The sequence below is a fragment of the Protopterus annectens genome, chromosome 12.part0, assembly GCF_019279795.1.
Source record: "Protopterus annectens isolate FY-2018-M chromosome 12.part0, PAN1.0, whole genome shotgun sequence".
Taxonomy (NCBI): domain Eukaryota; kingdom Metazoa; phylum Chordata; order Ceratodontiformes; family Protopteridae; genus Protopterus; species Protopterus annectens.
Genome location: NC_056746.1, coordinates 823,969,237 through 823,993,288, shown reverse-complemented (window position 1 = coordinate 823,993,288; position 24,052 = coordinate 823,969,237). Strand labels below are relative to the sequence as shown.

The 24,052-nt window shown below is 38.2% G+C and overlaps 1 protein-coding gene across 1 annotated transcript in view; it reads left to right on the top strand.

Moving 5' to 3' along the window:
• The window catches only part of HELZ2 (helicase with zinc finger 2), a 1,911,095-nt gene that overhangs the window by 804,381 nt on the left and 1,082,662 nt on the right, over positions 1 to 24,052 (top strand). Inside the window, exon 8 of the mRNA XM_044089861.1 lies at positions 19,070 to 22,562. Coding sequence (XP_043945796.1) covers positions 19,070 to 22,562 — 3,493 coding nt within the window. The remainder of the gene's footprint in view (positions 1 to 19,069; positions 22,563 to 24,052) is intronic.

Sequence of the window (24,052 nt, the reverse complement as noted above, 5' to 3'; positions counted from 1 at the left end):
AATATTAGAACACAATTCTTTAGTTTACAAATGTTTGTAAAGCAGGATGTCTAAAAACTCTAGTTCCTGGATCCCTACTTTATAAGTAAATTCCAAGAAATTGGTGGCGGTATTTAAATAAGAAACAAATTCAACAGTTCTTTCCTCAGTACCCCACCACAGGATTAAAATATCATCCAGAAAACGTACCCATGGAATAATGTCATTCTTGAAAGGGGAATCAAAAACAAACCACTTTTCCCATTCGGCTAATACTAAGCGTAAATGGGGGCACATTTTTCCCCCATAGCTACTTCTGACTTCTGCTTAAAATATTCCCCTTCAGAATACAAAAAAATTGTTGTTCAGTACTGTTTCCATCATCTCAATTAAAAGATTTCTTTTTACATTATGTATGCCTTCCACATTTAACAGATTGTCACTGAAAAATTCCAATCCAATGTCGTGTGGAATAACAGTAAATAAATTGACAACATCAATAGTAACAAAAATATGATCATTGTCTTTGGGTGTATCCCAAGTAATTCTAGGCAGTGCCAAGAATCTTTCAGAATGTGTGCTTTGCTAGTTAATGCCTTCTTGCAATAAACATCCACATAAGCAGCCATAGGTTCAGTTTTTGAATATCCTGCAGGTACAGTGGGTCTAAATGGAGGATTGTTGGTGTCCTTGTGGATTTTATGAAAACCAAATATGGTCAGAATTACTGGAATTTCCACAGTTAAAAAATCAAATTCACTAGAATCAATAACATCCTGACAAAAAGACTCATATAGCCACCAATCATTTTTCATATAAGCCCTATTTACGTCATTAATGGACACCCTGTCATAAACTTTGTCGTCATTAAGAATATCATACATTTTACTAACAAATATAAACTTTGCAACATTACTACTGCCCCCTCCCCCTTTGTTGGGTTTCATGACCCTATAATCTCTTGATTCAGCCCACAATTTCAAATAGTCCCTTTCATTAACAGACAAGTTATCAACAAAAATAGTGGGTTTTCGCAAAACTTTTCTAATTTCAACTTCACATGTTTTTTTCAAATGTGTTAATAACAGTTTTCTGCACTGGCATAAAAGTGCTTTTCCTTTTAAATTTCATATTGTCACACATATTAGAATCACTTTTTGCATAAAAAAACAGGGTCAAATTTAACTGCCTTGTATACAACTTTAAACTTTTTAAAACCCTAACAATGTCAAGCTTGAAATTTGGAACAAAAGAAAAAACGTTTTTCAAAAGGCTAAAGTGTTCATCACCAATTTCCATGTTAGTATAGTTGTAAATAGAAAAGTCCCCATTATATAAGTGCTTAACAGGCACTAACTTATTGTCCAGAACACTAGTACTAGTCTGTGTATCTAACGTTTGCTGTAGTAACTGTTCCTTTTCACTGAATAAGTAGGTGCATTTCATTGCTGTTTCTGCCTCCCGTAAAATACTGGTTTCTGATTCTTGTTCAAAAGGCATTCTGACCGCTTCAGTAAAAAATGACTATTCACATTGTTGTCAGTATAGTCAGTTTGATTTGCACCCCAGCACAATTGCTTGTTTGGTTACTAGGGCCTGGGTTAGAAACACTGTCAAGATCCAACATCACCCCTTCCCCTCCCTTTGGAGCTGGACAGGCCCTTTTATTCATATAATCATCAGTATCTCTGATTATTTTTCTTTGTTTTCTGGTTAACTCTTCTTTTACAAAATTAGATAATTCTAAAAAAACATTATTCAAACTGACCATTGTTGTGCTGAAACAGCAAATCCTCACATATACTGTCATTAAGTTCAGTTATTTCTTTCTGTAAGGCTTTTAGTTTACGGTCATTATCACGTGTTATAATACACATTAATTCCATACCTGTTTTGTCAAAAAGTTGCAACAGCTCCCGATGCATATCAGAGCCCTGTGATATTTGAACTGGAAAACGCTACACACGTAGTTCTCTAGGTACCTGTTTGAATTCCAGCAACCTATTCAAGAACATGTTATCCATTTGCAAACTTTTCAGCCTTCTGGTTGCCTTCTCAAAGTTCCTTAGTTGATTCTGGAGTATACCAAACCCATCAGAATGTGTGGAATTCAGGGAGACTATGTGGCAGATGAGACTTATTGCCACAGTATCCCCAGGTATAAATGACAGTTGCTCTGTCACTAGCTTACTGAAATTAAGGTCAATGCAAGTTCAATATACTACATAGGTGATGTATTTTAACAATTTTTTTTATTGGTTTTCCATTATTTAAGCATATTTAATATATGCAGCCTGATGCTATAACTTTAAGAAGGGGATTGACACGTTATTTAATTAACTCTGTTCATTCAATTAAACAATGCTATATAGGTGAACTAATGGAAATGTAAATTTGACTCTGATGATGCCTAAATGTAAGTAGGCAAAAGCGATAAGTCTTTTATTTTTTTATTTAATAAAGTGTACTTCCATGGATGTCTGGGCATTGTGGTGACTTATTTGTTTGGAACTTATATTTGTTACCCCATTTGTGAATAATTTCTGTACTGTTTTCATGTATACATTCCATGGGGTAATCTCTTTGCAGGAACATTTGGTCAAAAGTCATGAATTTATTTATTTATTTATTTATTTTATTTACATTTGTTGACCGGAGGTGTCTGACTGGACGTAGGTCCATTTTCAGTGAAGGCACGGGGAGAAAAGCTCCATAGTTAAAATAAGCAGACAGCAGACTGGTTTACATAGCAATTAACAATATAACATAGCAATTATTTACAACATATTTACAGATGAAGAAAATAGTACATCAGTAGACAACTAGAATCTTTATCTGTGAAGTACATAACAGACATTAACAAATGTTACAATAAGAAGTTCCTGCTTCTAAGTACTAATCAAGGTAGTAAATGAATTGGAAAGAAAGGTAGTGGTTGGATGGGGTGGGTGATATTAGAGTGGGTGTTGCAAGGGCATAGCCAGCATGTTTTTAGGTGTGCTTTTAGTAAAGTTTTGAAGTGGGTGCATGATGGTATGGAGTTAATTGTGGGTGGGAGGGAGTTTCATAATTTGGCTATGGTGCAAGAGAATAGTGCTTCACCAGCAGAGTTATTGGCTTTAGTGATCTGCAATTGATTTTTGTTGCTGGATCTTAGTGGTCTGGTGGTGCAATAGGGTTGGAGTAGATTCTGGAGGGATGGGACATTTAGTGGATGGTTTACTAGTTTGTGGGCGAGTGAGAGTTGATACCATTAAAGGGGGTGAGGGAGTTCAAGCCAGCCCAGTTCAGCAAGTGAGAGACAGTGGTAACTATGGTAGGATGCCCCTGTGGCAAATTTGGCAATTTTGTTGTAGCAGGTCTCTAGCTTGTTTAGATAACATTGCCTTAGGTTGGTATATATTGGAGAGGCATAAAGTAGGGTGGAGATAAGGTGGGAATTTGCTATTGAAATCTTTGCTGCTTTGGTGAGAAGTTGCTTATTTCTGTATAACGCTCCTAGTTTTTTGCGGACTTTTTTTATGGTCATGGTCAATGGTCATGGTCAATGTCAAATTTTAGTTTATTGTCTATTTCCACTCCTAGCAATTTTGTGTGTTCAGTTGGGTAAATACACTGGTGTTGTCTTTTGCTGTGATGTTAAAGTGAGAGTTGTTTTGAGTATGTTTGATGGGTTGGAAGATGAGTAGTTTAGTTTTGTTTGGGTTGAGTATTAATTGGGCATCGGATAACCAAGTTTCAACAAAGGAAAAGGCTTCCTGTGTGACTTTTTGCAGTTTGGGTAGGGACTGGGCTGAGCAGATGATGGTTGACTCATCTACGTATTGTATGAGTGTGCCATGTTTGGTGGCAGAGGCTAGATTATTGGTGAAAACAGAGAAGAGTAGAGGTCCAAGTATGGATCCTTGGGGAACCCCTATGGAGACAGGTAGTTGGGGAGATATGTCATTCTGCCATACAACGGATTGTTGGCAGTCAGACAGGTAACTCTGAAACCAGTTGGTGACTGATTGAGAGAAGGACAGGTTATTGAGGACAGAGATAAGTTGCTTGTGTGGGACCATGTCAAATGCTTCAGATAGGTCTAGGAAAGTAGCAGAGGAGAGATAGCCATTGTTTTTATACTGAAGGATAGTGTTAGTAAAGGACAGTAAGGCAGTGGTGGTGCTATGGTTTGGTCGGAAGCCATGCTGAGTATTGGAAATGAGGTTGTTAGTAAGGAGGTAGTCTGAGACCTGAGAGTGTATGCGTCTCTCTAGTATTTTGGAGAGTGCAGAGAGAATAGCTATGGGGTGGTAATTGGTTAGTTTTGTGGAGGGTCCACCTTTGTGGCCTTTCCTGCAGGTCATCTTTGTTTGAAGTCATTCAGGCTAAATGAATATATTTCCCCTTAACCAGACATTTTTTGTGAATGATGGGATGAAAAACTGTTGCAATGAAGGTAGGAATTACTGAACATTGGTTTTCTATATATCTTAGATTTGAACCTTTCAGTTTCTGTAGTTATTTAAGTATCATGGTAGTTAATACTTTTTGTCAAAATTCCATGTGAATTTAAGGAACAGGGTGGAGGTATTAAGATGTTCAACATAATCCTTTATAATATCTGCGGGACCCTCCCATAAGATAAAAATATTGTCCAGGTTTAACTTACAGAACTGGAAGTAATTGGATCTAAAAACACATTCCTTTCCCCTTGATAGTAGTACTAGATTTGCTTACACAAAGGCACATACAGTGCTCATGGCTACTCCTTTAATTTGGTTAAAGAGCTGTCCCTCAACGTATATAAAATTATTTTCTAAGATGATCAACATAAGATCGTTCAGGAGGCATATCTCAATATTAGCTTGAAAAGTGCATTCATTAAGACTGTCATAAAATAATAAAAACCCTTCCTTGTCGGGTATACATGTGAAGAGGTCTGTCACATCAGTGGTTAGAAAAACAATATTTTTAGACCATAGGTTTGGTGTGAGACTACTGAGAAAATCCCTCTTTTGGTAAGTGGGACTTTTTTCTAAACCATGGTTTTAATTTTTTGTCTATGAATGCTGCGAGGGCATAGGTTTTAGATGCATGTGCTGCTACAATGGGCCTGCATTTTAGATTATCAGTTCCTCTGTGAACTTTTGGTATGCTAAAAACTGGGAATAATAGGCTTTTTGTTTATTAAGTAAGTATATCTGTTTGAATCTATTCTACCTTCCAATAGCTGTTCTTCCAAAAACAAATCTATTTTGTGGTAGGCAATGTTAATTTAATTTCTAGATCTGGTCATGTAGGTTTAAATATCATGTAGCATTTCATTTATGAGTCTACCATGACCATTGCACCCCCTTTATCTGGATGCATTGCCTAATAAATCTGTCCTCCTTAGCACAGTGTCCTATCACTAGTGTGTTATTATCTTCTGGGGCCCTTTCTTTTCTGACTCTTTCTTCCTTTCCCTTTCCCCTTTCCTGTGTTACCTTGGAAACTGGTGATCCATGATTAACTCCTGTCCCTGAAAATGTGAAGTGTGCACTGAAATACTTTTGGATCTCCTAAGTGGTTGAATGTCCTCTTCTGAGGCATAGCTATGTGTCCCACAGGGGTGTATTTTACGTGCAGTGTTAACTTTGTTCATTGGAACCTGGGTCATAGTTGGATTCATGTGTGGAAACTCTAGGTATTATGTGAGGGTAAGCAGTATTATTTCTGTAGCCTTTAAGGTTCCTGTCTATTTTATGAGTTTTTTATAGCCACATTTTGTTGACATGATTGATCTGGACAGGAAAAAAAACATTTCTCTAAACATTCCTTGTAGTCATTAAATAATAAATCACCTTATATAACATTCTTAAAATGATCCACTTCTTTAAGAAATTGTTCAGTTATCACAGTGTTGTATTTAACAATTAATTTAACCACTTCTAATCCAAACCTATTAAACATGTGAGTGAATTCTTTAAACATAGAGTTAGTCTCATTAAGTCCATTTGAGAACTGGTGAATTCTGAGTCCTTTAGGTACAATGCCCAGTTTAACATATTCTTTTAAGTATGCATGTCCACCTGAAGATTTTTTTATTTTTTGCAACTTCTTCTCAAAAAGAAAAATGTTGGCAGAATCATTATAGGCCTAACTAGGTGCAACAAAGGCATGAAGCTGCCATACACGGTACTTTTCACAGTTGTAACTCAACTCATTCCCTTTGAGATCTCCATAGCACCCAGAAACTTTAGAAAGTCCCTACCTTCTGTGGTAGGCTTTTGCAGTCTAAAGTTATCCATTTCTTCCCATAACTGGACAGCTGTCACATTTAGCTAGCGTTAAAAGCAACAGTGCTCAGGTCTCTCTCTTTTACCATGGACCTTCTGCAGTACCTGAGGTTCACCCTAAATGTTCAAATGTCATACACAGTGCCCTCCTAAATAGTGAGTTTTTTGAGATCTCTTTAGGATACCTCAATCTAGAAAGAACTCTTCACATAGGACAAGGCAGAAAGCTACCAAAAATACTTTCTGCACTTGACAGCCCAGAAACTTGCCCCATCCACGGTGTTCCTCAGGGTACTTGGCATTATGGCCAGCCATCCTGATGCATTCCAATGCATAAAACATATTCAGTGGTACCTGAGGCCTTTCTGGAGTCAGCACCCACATCCTGTGGACCGGCAGATCCCCATCCTTCCCTTTACATCAAGAGAATGACAATAGTGGGACAAGCAATGCAATCTCATTTAGGAAGTCCCTGTTGTACAAAGGACACACAACCACTCCATTAGCACAGATGCTGTGAACATGGCTTGGGGAACATAATGCCATAAACTCAAGTTCCATGGAGTGTGGTCTCCCCAACAGAAAAAAAGGCATGTAAACATCAAGGAAATGCTTACTCTCCTCCAGGTCTTAAGGGACTTCAGGCAGCCACAGTCAGAAAAAACCTCAGAAATAGTGACAGACAAGAACACCATTATGTAGTACATTAGTAGGTGTGGGGAGTAAAATCATACTAAGTATACTAGCACTGACCACCTGGAAATCTCCAATGCAATGCAAAATGTTCCTTGAGGCAGTGTACATCTCTGTATGCCCTTTTCTCTGTAGAACCCTTCTTAATTTTTCAAAAGGACAGAGTCAGTCTTAAAACTAGCCTAACCTTCATTCCCAAGGTAGTCTGTGAGCTTAGTTTCACTCTTAATCAAAGCAAATCCTGCCTTCTTTCCCCAGCCTCAGAATAAGGGGAAGGATCTGCACAAGCTATAAATGTACAGGCAGGTAAGATTCTCCTTGAATAGAATAGCACCAAGGATTTCAAGATGCCAACCCTACTATTTATTTCCCTTTGTGAAAAGAAGTAAGGGAGAACATATATCTAAACAAACCATCTGTAAATAGCTCTCATATTACATTCAGTTCTGTTGCACAGATAATGGCCACATCTATCACAGTGGCTTTATTACAAAGGGTAGATATCCAGTCTGTTGCAGAAGTATCTCTCTATACATTTACTAAGCATTATAAACTGAAACCCGTTCTAGTATCTGAGCAGGATTTGCCATTGCTGTTCTGCAGGGCATCACTGGAACCCATTCTAGTATCTGAGCAGGATTTACCATTGCTGTTCTGCAGGGCATCACTGGAACCCATTCTAGTATCTGAGCAGGATTTACCATTGCTGTTCTGCAGGGCATCACTGGAACCCATTCTAGTATCTGAGCAGGATTTGCCATTGCTGTTCTGCAGGGCACACCACAGAGTAGTTGCTGCTGTTTATCTACCACCCTCTCAGCCTAAAGCTCTGGGAATTATCCCAGTAGTAAGTAGTACTGAAACACTGATCTAAAGAAAAACATAGTGCAATTCTGTAGATGTCTGATCCGATCACTGTTGCTGTACTATTTTCTTCCCACCAACCCCCCTAGAGCCATTCATGTAAATCTTCCTTTGATGGCTGTAATGAGGTCCCACTTACTTTGCATACTTTATATTACCCTCTCTTCTTTATTTTAAGATTAAGATTGACTGTCTCTGGGTATGCAGTGATGAGAATGCTCTTGCTACAGGCCTTCCTCTGCCTAGCTGTTTCTTCCTATACCGAGGAAATCTTACCTGTTAGTTCTAGGGGGTCTCTCTGTACCTCTTAGACTTTGACCTTGAGATGCTTTATGTTAGGTCTTACCCTGTAAAATGGCATGGGTCTGCATCCTTCTTATAACAGCATGCTCAGGTGTGCTCATGGGCAGATGTATGCCATGCAGAGGAGAGAAGGAACCTTAGCTCTTCAAGACTGTTGAGATGGATGAGGACACTAACCGGCAAAGTCCCGTTAGTGAGGAATATTGAAGCAGTGATGTATTTGAACATCTACGATTGTGATAAGTTATCTATATAATTGTGCTTTTCCCTTCATAACATCAGACACTAATGCAGAACATTTGGACAACCTTTCATTTTCCTTCCAGCCTAACCTCATAGTTTAATGTAAGTATTCTTTCTATCACTTCAAATAGCGTCAGTCATTTGGCTGGGAATGCTTTTTTTCTGTAGCTGGCATTAGCATAGTATCTTGCCTCTTAGTTTGAATTGGAAATTGGGCATTTTTAATATAATCTTATTATTGAATTTCCTGGGCTATCTGCATGTGCTCCTTTACCATTAGCATTACTAGCATTAGTCTATCTTGCAAAACAACATATTGCATCACGCTTTTGAATTAAGTCTTTTCATCTTCCCTTATTCCTTAATAATGTCAAGTAGAACTCTTGGATGCATACAATACAATACAGAACATACAAATGAAGTTTGTGGGACTTCTGTGACTGCATACAGCAAGCATGGTATCACATTGTTCCATGTTTTCTGTCTGTATTGGTGAATTTGCTATCAGTGTTTTATCAAACCTTTCTCCTAATCCATCATTCTGGGGTGGGCAGCCTGATGTCTTCAACTGTCTAACTTTAAAGCACTGACATAACTGATACAATCCTATTGTCATAAAGGAAGTGTCTTGGCAAACAAATGTTTCCTTAGCGATACTGATTCTGGTGATCTACAGCACCAGGTCCCTGGCAATAATCTTAGCTTTAGCTTTGCATAATGGCACTGCTAATGGAAATATGGTAGCATAGTATGTACTGATACCCATTACTGGATTTTACTAATGGCTTCATGATACCAATGGCAATATGTTCAAATGATACATTTATGAAGGAGATTGGGATCATCAGACATTTTTATCCATGATGTTGTGCTGTCTTCTATCACTGTGACCAAGCAAAGGAGTTATAAATCTCTTTCATTAATATGACAAGTAAAATCTGACTAATTGACATCCTAACACAAGACTATGGGCTAACTTCGTTACTAGTCTCCTTTAATACTTATAAATGATAAGAATATATTTTCTTTCTTTAGTTAGGAGCTCTTTTTTTAATCCAAATGGTGGTAAGTACTTATGGGAACATCCTGTGCAGTACCTTCCCTGGCAACCAGCATTTATGTTCTCTCTTATCCTACTTAAAGTATTATCTTCCAATGTGCCTTTTTAAAGTTTTGATGGCATACTTAATTCCACTAATTTACGATTACTTACTTTGCTATCCTTTATTGAGGTAGAAGATGTAGCCTCTTTCTTTAAAATTACTAGCAGTGAAGCTTATTTTATATATTTCTCTGCAAAGGGCTGGCATAAACAAAAAACATCACTGTATGTTTTACCTACTTGGCTATTAGCAACTTCTTTGAGTCCTCTCTTTTTTCATATGACTGCTTTATTTTCTACTAGGCTGTCTCATCTTCAAACTCAGTCCTACCGTTAGCTACCAAACTTTATACCAAAGACTCACACTACAACATCTGATGTCTCTCCCAAACAACCCCCCACTCCAGTCCATGCAAACCAGGCTACACTGCACCCACAACTCTATTTCCATCCTTGATCCTAAATTATAGGAATCTCCCACATCCTCATCTAAAGGAACAACAGTTCTACTACCTCACCTTCAGAGCTGAACTTAAAACTCCTTCCACACCAAATCAATAGCAGGTCACATTACCTAAATGCCTCACAAGGAAATGGAGGTGCTAGGAAAGGCTTAGTTAGGTGTTGTCTTTCAGAGTTTAATAATACCATGCATAAAAAATTACTTCTGATCTTAGAAAAATGATTAGGAAGGTTAAACATGATTATGAGTTAAATCTAGGACGTAGTTTAGTAAATAATTCAGATCTGTTTTACAAATTTGTTAGGTGAAGGAACAATGCTGGAAATTGTAAAATAAACTTGACCAATTAGAAACATCCAAGAGTGGTGGTAGATTGATTTGCAAAGTACTTTGGGGAATTAGTAATGGGGTTCAGTTTCCTGGATAACAGCATCTTAGAATTAGGTGTGGATGGTTGTGCAAGCCCCCCTAATTACAAAGAAATGGTTGAAATGGTTCTGGATAGTAATTAAAACTGATACAATCTCTTGGCCCAATGAGATAAATTACTTTTTCTTATACATTATTTAAGAAAGTATTAAGGAAGTCTTGTTATTTCTTTTCCAGTTATCACTGAAATTTGGAACTGTTTCTACTCATTGATAAAGAGCTTTCATTGTTCCAATAAATAAAGGTGTTAAATTAGGCATTGAAAATGTCAGGCCTGTAAGTCTAAGTAGCCTTAATGGCTAATGCTTTGAGAGGATTCTGCACACATTAATGGCAGAATTCAGCAGAACAGACATTGATATACACCAACATGCTGTCTCTGTAGTATGGACTAATGCAACTAATTTAGTTTGTTTCTGTTCTGATGTTATTAAAGCCTTAGATACGGATCTGGCATTTGATGTGATTTTTTTCTGGATGTATCTACGGGTTTTGATACAGTTCCTCATTACACATTATTAATGCATTAGAAAAATGCAAGTTTAACAGTTATATAAATAAATGGATAGTAAATTGGTTATATACATTAGCTCAATAAATGGTCAACTTGTACTTCACCTTTAACCAGACTCCTTATATGAATGGTTTCAATCTAATTGGATGCACTTTAGTAAGACAAAGAACAGGGTGCTGCATAAGGAAAGCAAAACTTAACTTACCAACACAGCTTTATCAGTATGAGCATTAAGTACAACTTGTCCTATGATGAAGGGCTGGTGAATACAATATTAAGGGCTAAGCATTTATCCGTCAGTTTATATCCCCATTTAGACTCTAGTCTCTGAAATGGATTAATTCTTACTCATTCTACCTATCCATCTAAGGGGTCCCCAAGCTATACTGGGACCATTGCTTTTCAAAATATTTACCAACAACCTGCACTCCACCAAATGACAAGTATCGCTCATACAATTTGCTGATGACTCCACGTTAATCAGTTCTGCCAGTAGCCTAATTACTCCACATCACCTCATGCAAGAGTCATTTTGTCAATTGAAAGCCGGCTCATAACTCCCAGCTGTAGTCAATCCAAAATAAGCTGCTGTTATACTTCCCAAAAGCCCTTCCACACCTCAAAGAAAATTTCTCAATAACAACATCTGATAACACCCCTATAGAAGCTGTCACGCATACTTATCTACTAGTAATGGCAATTGATAATAACCTGAAATTTGACTTGCATGTACAAGAGGTTATCAAAAAAAATCTCACCAAAAACTAGGTATGCTCTATGGGGCAAAAAACTGCTTTAACTGATTTTTCCAGGAAACTCCTGGCCTCTACATTCCTACTCACACTATAATATATGGTTCCTCAGTGCTGCTTAACCTTCAGACTTCCATCCAAACTAAACTAAACCAGTGCTGCAATTAAATAACAAAATGTGCCACTAACTCATCAAACAAAACCCGTCACTGCTTAGCACTAAAACAACTTGGTTAGCTTGAAAGTACAGAACCATAAGTCTCATTAGTCTCATATGCAAAGCCATGGAAAAGATTATCATGGAAATGATCAGTAAAGATGTGAGAAACCTCCAGACACTAGACCCAACCTAGTTCAGTTTTATCAGGGGCAGATCATGTCTATTCAACCTGGTGGACTTCTTTGAGAAAGTCAACAAGAAATGGACAGGACAAAATAGTTCACAATGCCTACCTTGACCTGGCCAAGGCATTTGACATGATACCCTACTCAGGCATTGTTGAGAAACTTACGAGCGTTAGGTATAAACCTTTATGTCACCTGATAAGTTGCCTGCTGGCTCATAGACAGGACCCAAGAAGTTAGACTTGGGAAGTGCACCTCTTCAAAGAGGCCAGTCACCAGCAGAGTCCCTCAGGGACTGGTCCTGGACTACTGCATTTTACCATATACTTCTCTGAAGTGAATGCCAATGTCAAGGGCCTCTGGATGGCCAAATTTGCAGATGATTGCAAGTTAGGAGCAATCAGACAATCCCCCACTGACACTAACATTATACAGGAAGGACTGATACAGACAAATAGCTTATGTCAGAGGCATAGACTAATATTAATTGCCAAGAAATGCATAATCCACTCCTGGTAATTGTCATATTGACAACAGCCCCCCCAAGGTTGACCCAGTAGTCATGGACGGGGACACACGTAGACAGTAACTTAGCCTTTGACCATCACTTGTCTACAGTATAAACAAAGGTATGGCATCTAGGTCCAAGGAGGTCACTGTTCCATTGTGTTTGGCATTCATCAGACCTATCATGGAGTACAAGGTCCCCTTTGACTTGTACCTAACCAAGCACATCCAACAACTGGAACATCCAAAGAGGTTCCTCACTAAAAGAATACAGGGCATAAGTAACATGTCGTATACAGACTGTCTGAAAGCCCTATTCCTGTATTCTGTCTGTTACAGGCTGTTAAGGTGAGTTTTATGACTGGCATACAAGACATTGTCAGACCCCACCATGATGGACCTCCTGAATATCTACAAAACAATCAGTACCATAATTCCTCATTTTAAAGACTGAAACCTTGCCTCTGATTTAAATGGGGCCAGCTGGAGAGACAGGTGTGTATCCCAGAGGCTACCTCTTCTCTGGAACAGGCTCCCCATCCATGTGAAGCAGACTTCCTACCTGGCCCAATTCAAGTGCAACTTGGACAATTGAATGGTGAATAGGAACTCCATCCCTTGTTTGGAACCTATGCCTTTAGCGGACATTGCCAGCCTGTAAATGTTTTATTTTAAACCACTAATTCTCAATGTTTCATTTCCCTATTTACACTTATCAAAGGTACCAAAACTTATCAGAAGTGATTAATGCCCAGCTTAGTAAGTTTATCTATGATTCCAGAGTGGGAGATGGTGTTGAAGGCCTAGGCAAGGTCCAGATAGGCTGTGTGGACCACCTTACCCTTGTCCATGGCTCTGGAGACTGATTTGAAGTAGTCAATCAGGTTCAGGAGACACGATTGGCCCTTCACAAACCCAAACTGCTAGGGGTCCAGTGTTTGAAGGTTGCCAATGTCTTTGTTTATAAGTTCCATGATAATATGTTCCATGGCCTTGCAGATCAGGCTCATCAGACTGATGGGGCGGTAGTTCCCAGGATCCAAGGTGGATCCCCCCTTGTGGAGCGGGATAACTGTAGCTGTGCACCCCTCAGTGGGCACAAAGCCTGAGGTGAGGCTATGATTAAACATGACCCTTAGGTGATGTGTCAGTTTGTTTTGTAGTTCATGTAGTACACAGACTGGGATGTCATTTGGTCCTATGGATGTTGTATTCTCAGCTTTGGAGAGTGTGTTTTTTACCTATGTGGCCATTATTACCGGAATTTGGCAATCTTTTAGTATGGAGATGGGCCCTTTAGGGGGTGAGAGTTTGCACTGAATCGATCTGCCAGGATATTGGCAATATCCTTGGGATCAGTATATTTAATGCCATTCTGTTGTAGCTCAGAGCAGATCTGAGCATTGCCGTTTAGATTCTTGACATAGCTATGGAATGCCTTGTGGTTGTCTTTGGAATCTTTGGCGATTTTATTTTCATAACTAGTTTTGGAGGATTTTATGAGGGATCTCAGCTTCTTACTGAGGCTGGTAAAGGAGTTTTTTTTGCATCCTGGGATTTTCCTTTTTTCTGCAACAGTTTCTTCCTTTTGTTGTAAAGTTTGTTTATGGCAAGGGACCACCAGATTGGTTTCCTTTTTTTGGAGGAGAGCGTCTTGGTTCTATTGGGGATGGCACAATTCATGCAGGAGTGGATGTGGTCATACAGTGCCTTAGTGTAGGATTCAGCAGTCGAACTTTCAGTTCCCGTCTGCATGGGTGTCATAACGTTTGTCACTTCTGACTTGAGTAGCATGAAGTTGTCTTTGGAGAAGTTTTTTATGGAAGGTTCCTTACTGGGTGGGTGGGGTTGGGATGTGGATGTCAAGGGTGATTAGCTTATGGTCAGACCTGACCAACGAGGGGGTGACCGACAAAACGTGTGAGGCATTGATTTCCCATGTTGGTAATGATGAGGTCTAGGATATTGGAGCACCTGGTGGGAGTAATGATTAGTTAATCCAGGGCATTGGAATTTATGAATTCCAAGAACCGTTGGGCAAAGGTGTTGGTACACGAGTAGTTTTCCCAGTTAATGGCAGGGTAGTTGAAATCACTCATTATTAGGGTCTTTGGTTGTATCTTAATATTTTCCAGTATGTTTAGAAAGGTGTAGTGAGAATCTTGTGGCATGGTGGGGGAGCTGTAGCAAGCTACAGTTTGGATTGCAGTCTTACCTAGTGTTAGTTGCACCTAGAGAATTTCAGGCACATTGTGTTGGGCAACTAGCCTGGTGTTTTGAATATCCTTGGTGAATATGGACATTCCTCCACCTTTAGTGATCCGGTCCTGGTTTGGTGGCCAAAAAGTGAGGTAAGAGTTGTAGCCTGGTATTGCAGCGGTGCTCTCTGGAGCCTTGAACCAGGTCTCAGTTACTGTGCAGATATCTATGTTCTCCGTTTTTTGGAGTGCCTTGAGAGAGTGCATTTTCAGGTTTAGACTTCTAGCATTGAGTAGCATTTCCTTCAGATTTTGCATGCTTGTACCTGTTACGGTGGTGATTTTGTCCTTTGAACTTTGCCTAAAAAAGGCACTATAGGGGTGGCAAGACCCTTAGCCAGTAACCTGAATCCCAGGTGCGACAGGTGCCGACCATCTCTGGCAAAGCATCGTGGTCTGTCGATCATGTCATCACAGGCAGACAGATACTGGATCCCCTTGGAATGACTCCAGAAGCTTAGCCAATTGTTGAAGTCATTCACATAGTGCTTATACTGTGGTATCATTCTGGGCGAAGGCAGGATGCTACTCAGGGCTAGGGTCATACCTGCCTGGGCCACATGATCCAAGAGCTCTTCCATGTCTCTTTTCATGTAGTCCAGGGAGGTACGTCTCAAGTCATTCACTCCAACATGGACAATGACAGAGTCATACTTTTACTTATTGTGGAGTGACTTGAGTGCATGCATTATGTGGCGGATCCTGGCACCCGATAGGCAGCTGGCTGTAATTTTCTCCTTGTTCAGTCTGGTGAGTGGGACATCAGTGTGCCTGACTATAGAGTCACCTATGACTAAACTGTTGGGTACATTGTCGTGCCTTAAGGACTGTTGGTGGGTGGCACACTGGTGTTGTGAGCTATGTAACAGTTGTCTGTGTTTCAGCTTCGGAGGTCCTTGTTACTTGACAAGGACCTCCTTTTGACAAAGCTATATATATATATGTATATATGTATATATGTATATATATATATATATATATATATATATATATATATATGTATATATATATATATATATTTATATATATATATATATATATATATATACATATTGTAACACCACTAGCACAAAAGTAAAAACAACTATTTAATAACTTAAGAAACTTTTGCTGTTTTGGAAAGAATATAGACACTAGGCTGTTCTTAGTGTTTTGTTCAGTATTTTATTCATTTAAATCACATTTTGAGCACTTTTGTTCATTGTAAAGTTTTCAGTCGAACTTTATGTGAAACTTTTACAACGAACGAAAGCGTTCAAAATGTGATTTAAATGAATAAAAGACTGACCAAAATGCCAAGAATAGCCTAGCTTCTATATTCCTTCCAAAATAGCAAAAGTTTCTTAAATTTATATATATATATATATATATATATATATATATATATATATATATATATATGTGTATCTGTGTGCATGTGTGTGTGTGTGTTTATAGGTCAATCAGCAATAGACATGTTTTTTAAGAGTAGGTGGAAACTAGGAAACTCGGAAAATCCACATAAACCTAAAGAGAAAATGTTGAATTCCACACAATAACTTGAGGTCAAAAGTGAAACCTAAACCCTGGGGCTTTGAAATAGAAGTCGTAGTTTTAAGCCACCATGCTACCCCTGTGTATATATACACATATATATATGTATACAGTGGTAGACTACTGAATGATCATGCATCTGTAAAAGCAGTCATACCCTGAAGTGTATTTGAAAGGGTGATCAGTGTGGTAAGGAAAATGATATTCCATTTGCTAGACTACATATTGGAGCCAGGGATTGAAAGGAAAGTTGTACCAGTTACTTAACAACTTGCGACAGAGATGAATCTGAGAGAAATAGAATGCAGTTTGATGAAATGCGTGCAGCTAAGTTTATATACATTTCTAAACTGCCTTTTTTAGCAGACTGTATTTCGGAGGAGTGTTAAGATGTGTAGTGGCACAGGGAAGAGGAACATCAGACTTTCATATACCTCAGAATCAGAATGTCAAATATAGTAGGGATATTACAGCATCAGCAGTCAGATCATTAAGTGGGATGACTGTTTTTAAACCCCAGATGTGAATTATTGAGTGAGCAAAGTTCTCATATTTGTTCTTTGTCTTGTATTTTCTACTCTATCAAAAGTTGTCTTTTTCAGTCAGATTTGTTTAACAAAAATGTGTCACAGAAACTTCACTTGAAATCTTTTGATAAATGAATAAACAATTAAATAAATGAATGCCTACCGATAAGTAAATGTATTACAAATGTGTGTAGTCCAATCTAATATTCTTTGAAATATCTAAGAATAATAGACAACTTTAAAATGAAAATGACTATAGTAAAATTATACATAATTTAAATGACTATTATAACATCATTTTAACAGTGCTAATAATTTATAGTAAACCAGCCGTAATTTCAAAACATTACCTTTTTCACCACTTTTACTAAATTATCGTTTAAAACATATGCACATGTACATTATTAAAAATAAAGACACACCATACTGGCATATTTTTTTCCATTTACACAAGTTATGCATTACATTTTCTTTCTTTATAACAACTTTCAGTCCAGCATTACATGAATCATTCAATTCCTGTCTTAATTTATTCTGTATGTACTGTTCCCGCAAATTCCAGTCCTTTCTATATAATTTAATTCCCTTTCTAAATATCCATCTTGCAGTTCTTTTATCAGTTTTACAATAGTCAATACTTTACATACAGTTAGTTTAGGTTTTGATTCCATGTTCTAGTAATTGCTTTTTGGCATCAAACAGAATTTATCAAAATAAGGCCTTCCTATGTCTAGATGCTTCATATTCTGTGTCCCAGCACAAAAGAATAATTTCCTTAGTTACACCCATTTGCTCACCAATATTTCTGATAGAATACTCTGTAGGGAATTTTTTAAATCTGTCAACTCTTTACACTCTGAAAAAAAAATCATGCACCTTCTTTCTTCCTTCCCTATCACACCTCCAACATCTGCTATCTACAGGAGGAAAAGTTCTTTGAAGTATGCAAACAATCCCAAGCAAAATCCTAAACCTTCTGGACTTTGTTGCTTACTTGGGAGCCATGCATATATCCTGCCATTATTCCCTTGTAGATTTCTTTTCCAGTCTCTCTTCCCAGTCTTTCCCTACAGTTGATTCTTATAGTTATCATGTAGTATTTCGTATGCGCTACTAATTATCCCTTTCTAACAGCAGCTTCTATTCTAGATTTGATTAAAAACTACCAGAGCAGGTCTTTCACTTAGGAATCCCTATCCCTTTCTGTTTGCCTGTACTCTGGTATCAACTCTAACATGCAGTGTAATCATCTTGTTAACCTCATTCCAGTCTATTGCCTTCCCCTCTCTAGTTGTTTGCTCCCAATACCTTGGTTCTTTTGTAGTTTTCTCCAGTAACTTCATACACTTGCAGTCATCCCTATTGGCTGAATCTCCTTTCTTCATTCCCTTGTTTGCTTAATTCTTGGAATACTTTCTACTACTTCACTTCATGAATTTAACATTCTTATAAGGTGGTTGTTATTCTACTTAAGGATCTACTTCCAAAACCCCTTTTCTTTATTTTTTTAACTTCCCCCACTTCGTCACCATCCCTTTACACTTTGAATTATAACCTTCTTCTTGTGTTATATATGTGAGCCTTAACTGTGTAACTCTAAAATATTCCTTCAAATCAAGTAATCCTAAAACAATTTGTTCCATTGGGATGATCAGCCTATCCCACTTAAATCTTGCCATAACTCCTTCCCAAATAATTTCCTTCAGCTTTTTGAATTATTGTCTACAACTTCTACCTTGTTTGACAAAAATGTACCTGACCCATACATAAAACTAAAGGGACTAAAAAGATTTTCATTGATTGCAGCTTACTATCCTTATCCATAAAGAAAAGCTTCCATTTTCTCAGTTTTTGTCTTAGCGTTTGTTTAGTTTCTTCCCACACACCCTTTATTACCATAACAGAAGCCTTTTTAATCCATACTACTAAATACTTCATCTTATTGTGTGCCTATAAATGTCAGTATTGCTGAACCAAGTCATGTCAGGATATATAATGTATGGCTATAACCTTTATTTTATGTTCATTAATTTTGTATCCTGAAAATACAGGAAACTCAGAATGTTCCACAACACTGAGATGCATTTTTCCAGATTTATCCAGTACAAGATAATATCATCTGCACATAAGGCTTTGTTGAATTCTATGCACAGGTATAATCGCTTATGTGGAAATGTATGCATGGCAATATGTGATTATGCATGCAGTCTGTGTAAGTGTATGTAGTTGACAGGATACAATATTTTTTAAATAGTTTGTTAAAAAATCTAACATGTGTTTTGATTTTTAACCAGGAAGACAATTCCGTGTGATTATAATCTCTATGGTTCAGACCAGTCAAAGTCTTCCTACTGCCGATAACACCAATCTGGAATTTTTCAATGACCCAAGAGTTCTGAATACAGCTATGACCCGCGCCCAGTTTCAGATCATTGTGGTTGGTGATGCCACTGCAGTATGCTGTTTTGGAAGATGCAGCAACATTTGGAAAAAATATATTCAGGAATGCATCAAAAATGAAAGCATTTACCCTGATGATCTGTCCATAGAGCAAGTGAAGGAAAGTGTTGCTGATGCTGAGAGATGGCGGAGGAAAAACAGGACAGCAGAGCTGGAAGAAGAAAGTGATAGTGATTCTTGGACTGATGAAGCAGAAACATTCACTAATGACTCAATACTCCTGGAGTTGCTGGATGAGAACAAACATATGATGGTAATGGTGTCAGAAGAAGGACTACTGAATGTTGTTAAAGAAGCAGCACAGACCCGAAAGGAATTATATGTTAACTTTCCTGTGGCTACACTGTCTCACCTTCTGAAAGTAAAACCCAATGTATACAAGCGCTGTCAACTTTTCCTGGAAGATTACTTAAAGGGGTACGGGGCAACTCTAGATGATGATCCTCCTTTTCAGATTAAACTCAGAGGCAGAATTAACTGTGGCATGGCCTTTCCTGGGGATCAGGTCCTAGTAGAAATTCTACCTGGGCCTGTGAAAGAAAATAACTCTTCCTGTCACAGTGGTAGAGTTGTCGGTGTGCTGAAGAAAGCAGAAACAACCAGAATTTTTGTTTGCACTATCGATGAGTATGATTTCCAGGTCATGACTCCAATTGATAAGTGCATCATAAAAATATTTATTGCTGGGTGCAAAAAGAATCCCAATATGTTGCCAATCCAGAAATGCCACAAAGGGAAGATTGTAACACATAAATATGAAAAAATTACTGAAGAATTTAAAAATAACAACGTTTTCATTGTCGAAGTTTTAAATTGGCGTGGCAGATTTTATTTTCCTGTAGGAATTGTAACTGAAGTTCTTCCAATAGCTTTAACAATAGAGCAGGGCATCAGGATTCTTGATCTGGAATTTCAAGTCCAAAAATCATTGAATAAGGAACATTTCAGGCATGCCTCAACTGGGATATATCAAGGTACTGAAAATCGGATTGACTGCCGCAGTTACTTTACATTCACAGTCGACCCCAAAGGCAGCAAGGACCTTGATGATGCCATCAGTGTAAGACAGCTTGAGAAGTGTTATGAAATTGGAATACACATCTCTGATGTGTCAGATTATGTGCAGAAAGGCAGCACAATAGACATTGAAGCACAGAAACGTAGTGCCACATACTATACTACAGACAAAGATCCCCTGCATATGCTGCCAGCAATGCTAAGTGAAGACTTATGTAGTCTTTTGCCTGGGAAAGATCGAAATGTCATATCTTTATTTATCAGAGTAGAAGAAAATACACATAAAATGGCTAGCGTAACATTTGCCTTGTCCCAGATTTGCTCAGACTGGCATCTTACATATGAAGAAGCAGAAGATGTGATTAAGAACTTTGGTGGGAATGAGCTGAAGTGTGATACTCCAGAAAATTGCCTGGCTGTGGTGTATCACTTTTCTCGGGTCCATAGGAAGTGCAGACTGCAAGAAGACTCCTTCTATGAGCAGATTAGAGAAGACCAGCAATTGTGTTACCGAAGATCCCATCTGATGGTAGAGGAGCTGATGATCATGTTCAACAGCTTTGTGGCAGAGTATTTGAGCAACACAGAGGGGATAAAAATGACATTGCCCATCCGATTGCAAGATGCTCCAAATCCACTGCAAGTTTCCCAGTTAGTAAAGAAACATAGCGATTTAATCTCTCTCTCCATTCATTTGTCTCATCACATGAGTGACTATTCTCAGGATGCACTCACTCCAGGCAATGGTGAATTTCTTCTCTTAATAGAAGTATGGAAACAAATTGTATCAGCTGCATACAATATGGACTCTTATAAAATGGTGGAACTCATTGCTACAGATGACATACATCCTAAATTGGTGCATATTGCTTTTGAGTTTAGAAAGCTACTTACCAAGTCTTTAGTGCTTCGTTCAAATTCAAATGCACTGTCCAAAGTGGGTCATTACTCACTGCAAACTAGCTATTACACGTGGGCATCTTCTCCAATTCGTAGATACATTGATATAATTGTGCAGCGACTACTTCATTCAGCTTTGTGTAAGAAAACAGGGGAATACACTGAAACAGAGATAGATGTCCTGTGTAATGACTTCAGCAAGAAATATAGTAAAGCAAGTGCATATGAAAATAAAAGCAATAAAATTCATTTAGCAATACAGCTGAAAAGCCAAGTTGTACAGAAAATTGTATTTGTGATAAATGTTGAACCAACAGAAAAACACTTTGCAGTTTTGTTTCCTTTCAACAGAGATAGCATACCCCAACATGTTAAAATTCTTTACAGGAGTCTACAACTAAAGGATCAACCTTTACATAATAAAGAAGCAGGGTTCATAACATTATCTTGGAGAAGAAGAATATATTCATTGGAGAATTTCAGATTATGTTATGAAGAAAGAGATCTCTTCAGCCCTCATGTTATGGCAGTGAGTGCTGCTTCTTGGAGGAATGTGCTAGAAGCAATTAAGAAAGAGGATTTTCATAAAGTGAGCAGTCTTATTGCCAGAATGCATGAGTCTGGGCTACTCCATCGCAAGTGCATCGGAAGAATAATAAAAAGTCAGTGCTTCCACTATACAGAGATTTCTCTTCGGCTAAGAATCGCTGATGCCTTCCAGGTTCAGTTAACTTCTTGTGCTGTCCGTGGCTTCCTGATGCCTACTGTGCAGCTTTTAAGTGTGGCACCAGAATATGAAGTATGCTTAGAACATGCCGAGAGACCCATTGTGTGCTTCACAAAATATGCTGTGCATAGTACAAAAGAGTCATACAGGGATGTTTCTGAATACCAAAAAATTTGGGGCCCATTGTGTGAGATGGAATCTGTATCAAGCGCTTTGTCTGAAAATGAATCTGTTATTCTTCGAGATCTTGAAGTTCACTGGAAGCAGGAAAGAAAGAGTGGCAGACCAATACAAGGGCACTTTTCTATGCCAGGAGATTTCAAAGTGGCATGCTCAATTGACTATGACTTTCGAAACTGCTACTTCTGCATTCGTTGTGAAAATGTAAAAGAATTAACCAATCAAGAAAATAACTCTCATTGTGAAAACATAAGTGGCTGTAACGTGCCTACCAAGGTTGCTCAGAATCCAGAAGTGTGTGTAGATCCTAAAACTTTTACCTGGGTTGCTCATGGTCGAACAGGTATTACTGAGGACAGTGACAAGAGAAATGCTGAGAAGAGTGCTGACTGTAGAGTGAATTTGTGTGTCCATTTTACATCCATGGAGAAGGTCCCAGCTGAAGTGTATCAGGATCACAGAAAGTTTACTCTGGAATTGATTCCAAAGCTTCTTCCTGATGTGTAAGTTTTTTTTCAGTCATTACAGAAGGCATTTTTTCCATTTATGAATGATAAACTATTTATTTTGCAGTTGGTGGTCCACAATTAAAAGATGTAGTCCTGGATACAGATGATATACATATAATGGCTTTTTAAGTTGTGATATGTGGTATATAGTGAAAGGCTTATATTCTTAATGCAACCAGTAAGCTATAGTGATACATATATAGATAAAGAACATGTTGCATTCTGATACTGAAATCACTGCTCTTGCTCACCAGTGGCATAAAGTGAAGTGGTACTTACTGTACACTATGTAGTGATTAATAATGTACAGTTAAGAATCATAGCTAATGGCTTCTGCCCTTAATCAACAGGAGTGCAGTTAGCAAATGATGCAGTCACCTGTGTGAAATATCTTCATAGGTATTTACTAGGCTTGCAGCCTAGGGACAAAATTTCTAGTTGCCCAAAAGCACTGTCTAGTTAATTGACTTCTCAAAGTGACACAGTAGGCAAATGATGGCTTAGAAAATCAAGCCCTGACCTACAGGAACCACAGGTCACAGCCTTAACTCTCTATACCAAGTGCCAGACAAAGGCAGACATGAAGGATAAACAAGACAGTGTGCTTGTACAGTAGCTGCCAACAGGTAAAGGGTGATTTAAGGTTGAAAGCAGAGATGGTATGCTGGTATGCTGTTCTTCAGATGTCAGCAGTGTGAAGTTATGATTTGACTGTACTTTCTGCCTTTTCATTTTATTAAGCCAATAGATCTACCAAGACAGGTGGTCTGTAGTTTGGAAACAAAAGGAATTTAGGATACTTGGTGAGTGTCGCTGAGTATGCATCTGGAAATGGATTGCATTCACACCCAAATGTTTCCAGCGTTGCAGCTCAGGACCTTAACCATTGTGTTATGCTACTGTGACTATTTGAACAATTACAATACATAGTTACATTGTACTGTGTTTAAACAGTGGCAGTACAGATAGTAACTGCCCATGAGCATGAGTCGATAATACAATTTTTCCCATGAATGGTATAGTTTACACATCAGGCACAAGCCATAGGGGGCAGCTGTAGTGAGAGTGATTAAAGCCCTACACTCACAAGTAGCCAAAGTGACCAAGTTGTGATTATACTGTGTGGTTATTTAAAGCATGTTTTTATCATAGCTGTGTGAATAACTCCATTGTACAATTCAAACTTTCAAAGGTACCAATATCACAGTATTTTCCTGAGGTGCTCCGCTTCCAAAATGAATTTCTGACATACATATTTATACATTTGTGTGTGACACTGCCAGCCGAACTCTCTGGAATTTTGTAAATAATCATGTCATTTATGAACATCAACATGATTCATATGCTGGTCTTACAAATGTAAGACAACTATATGTTATGTGTATATTAAACTACTGGTACAGAACTGTGTTGAACAGGGTTTGTACAGTACTGAGCTTCAAGAATGTAAGCACAGCATACCCTGTTGGAACACAGAAGATTAA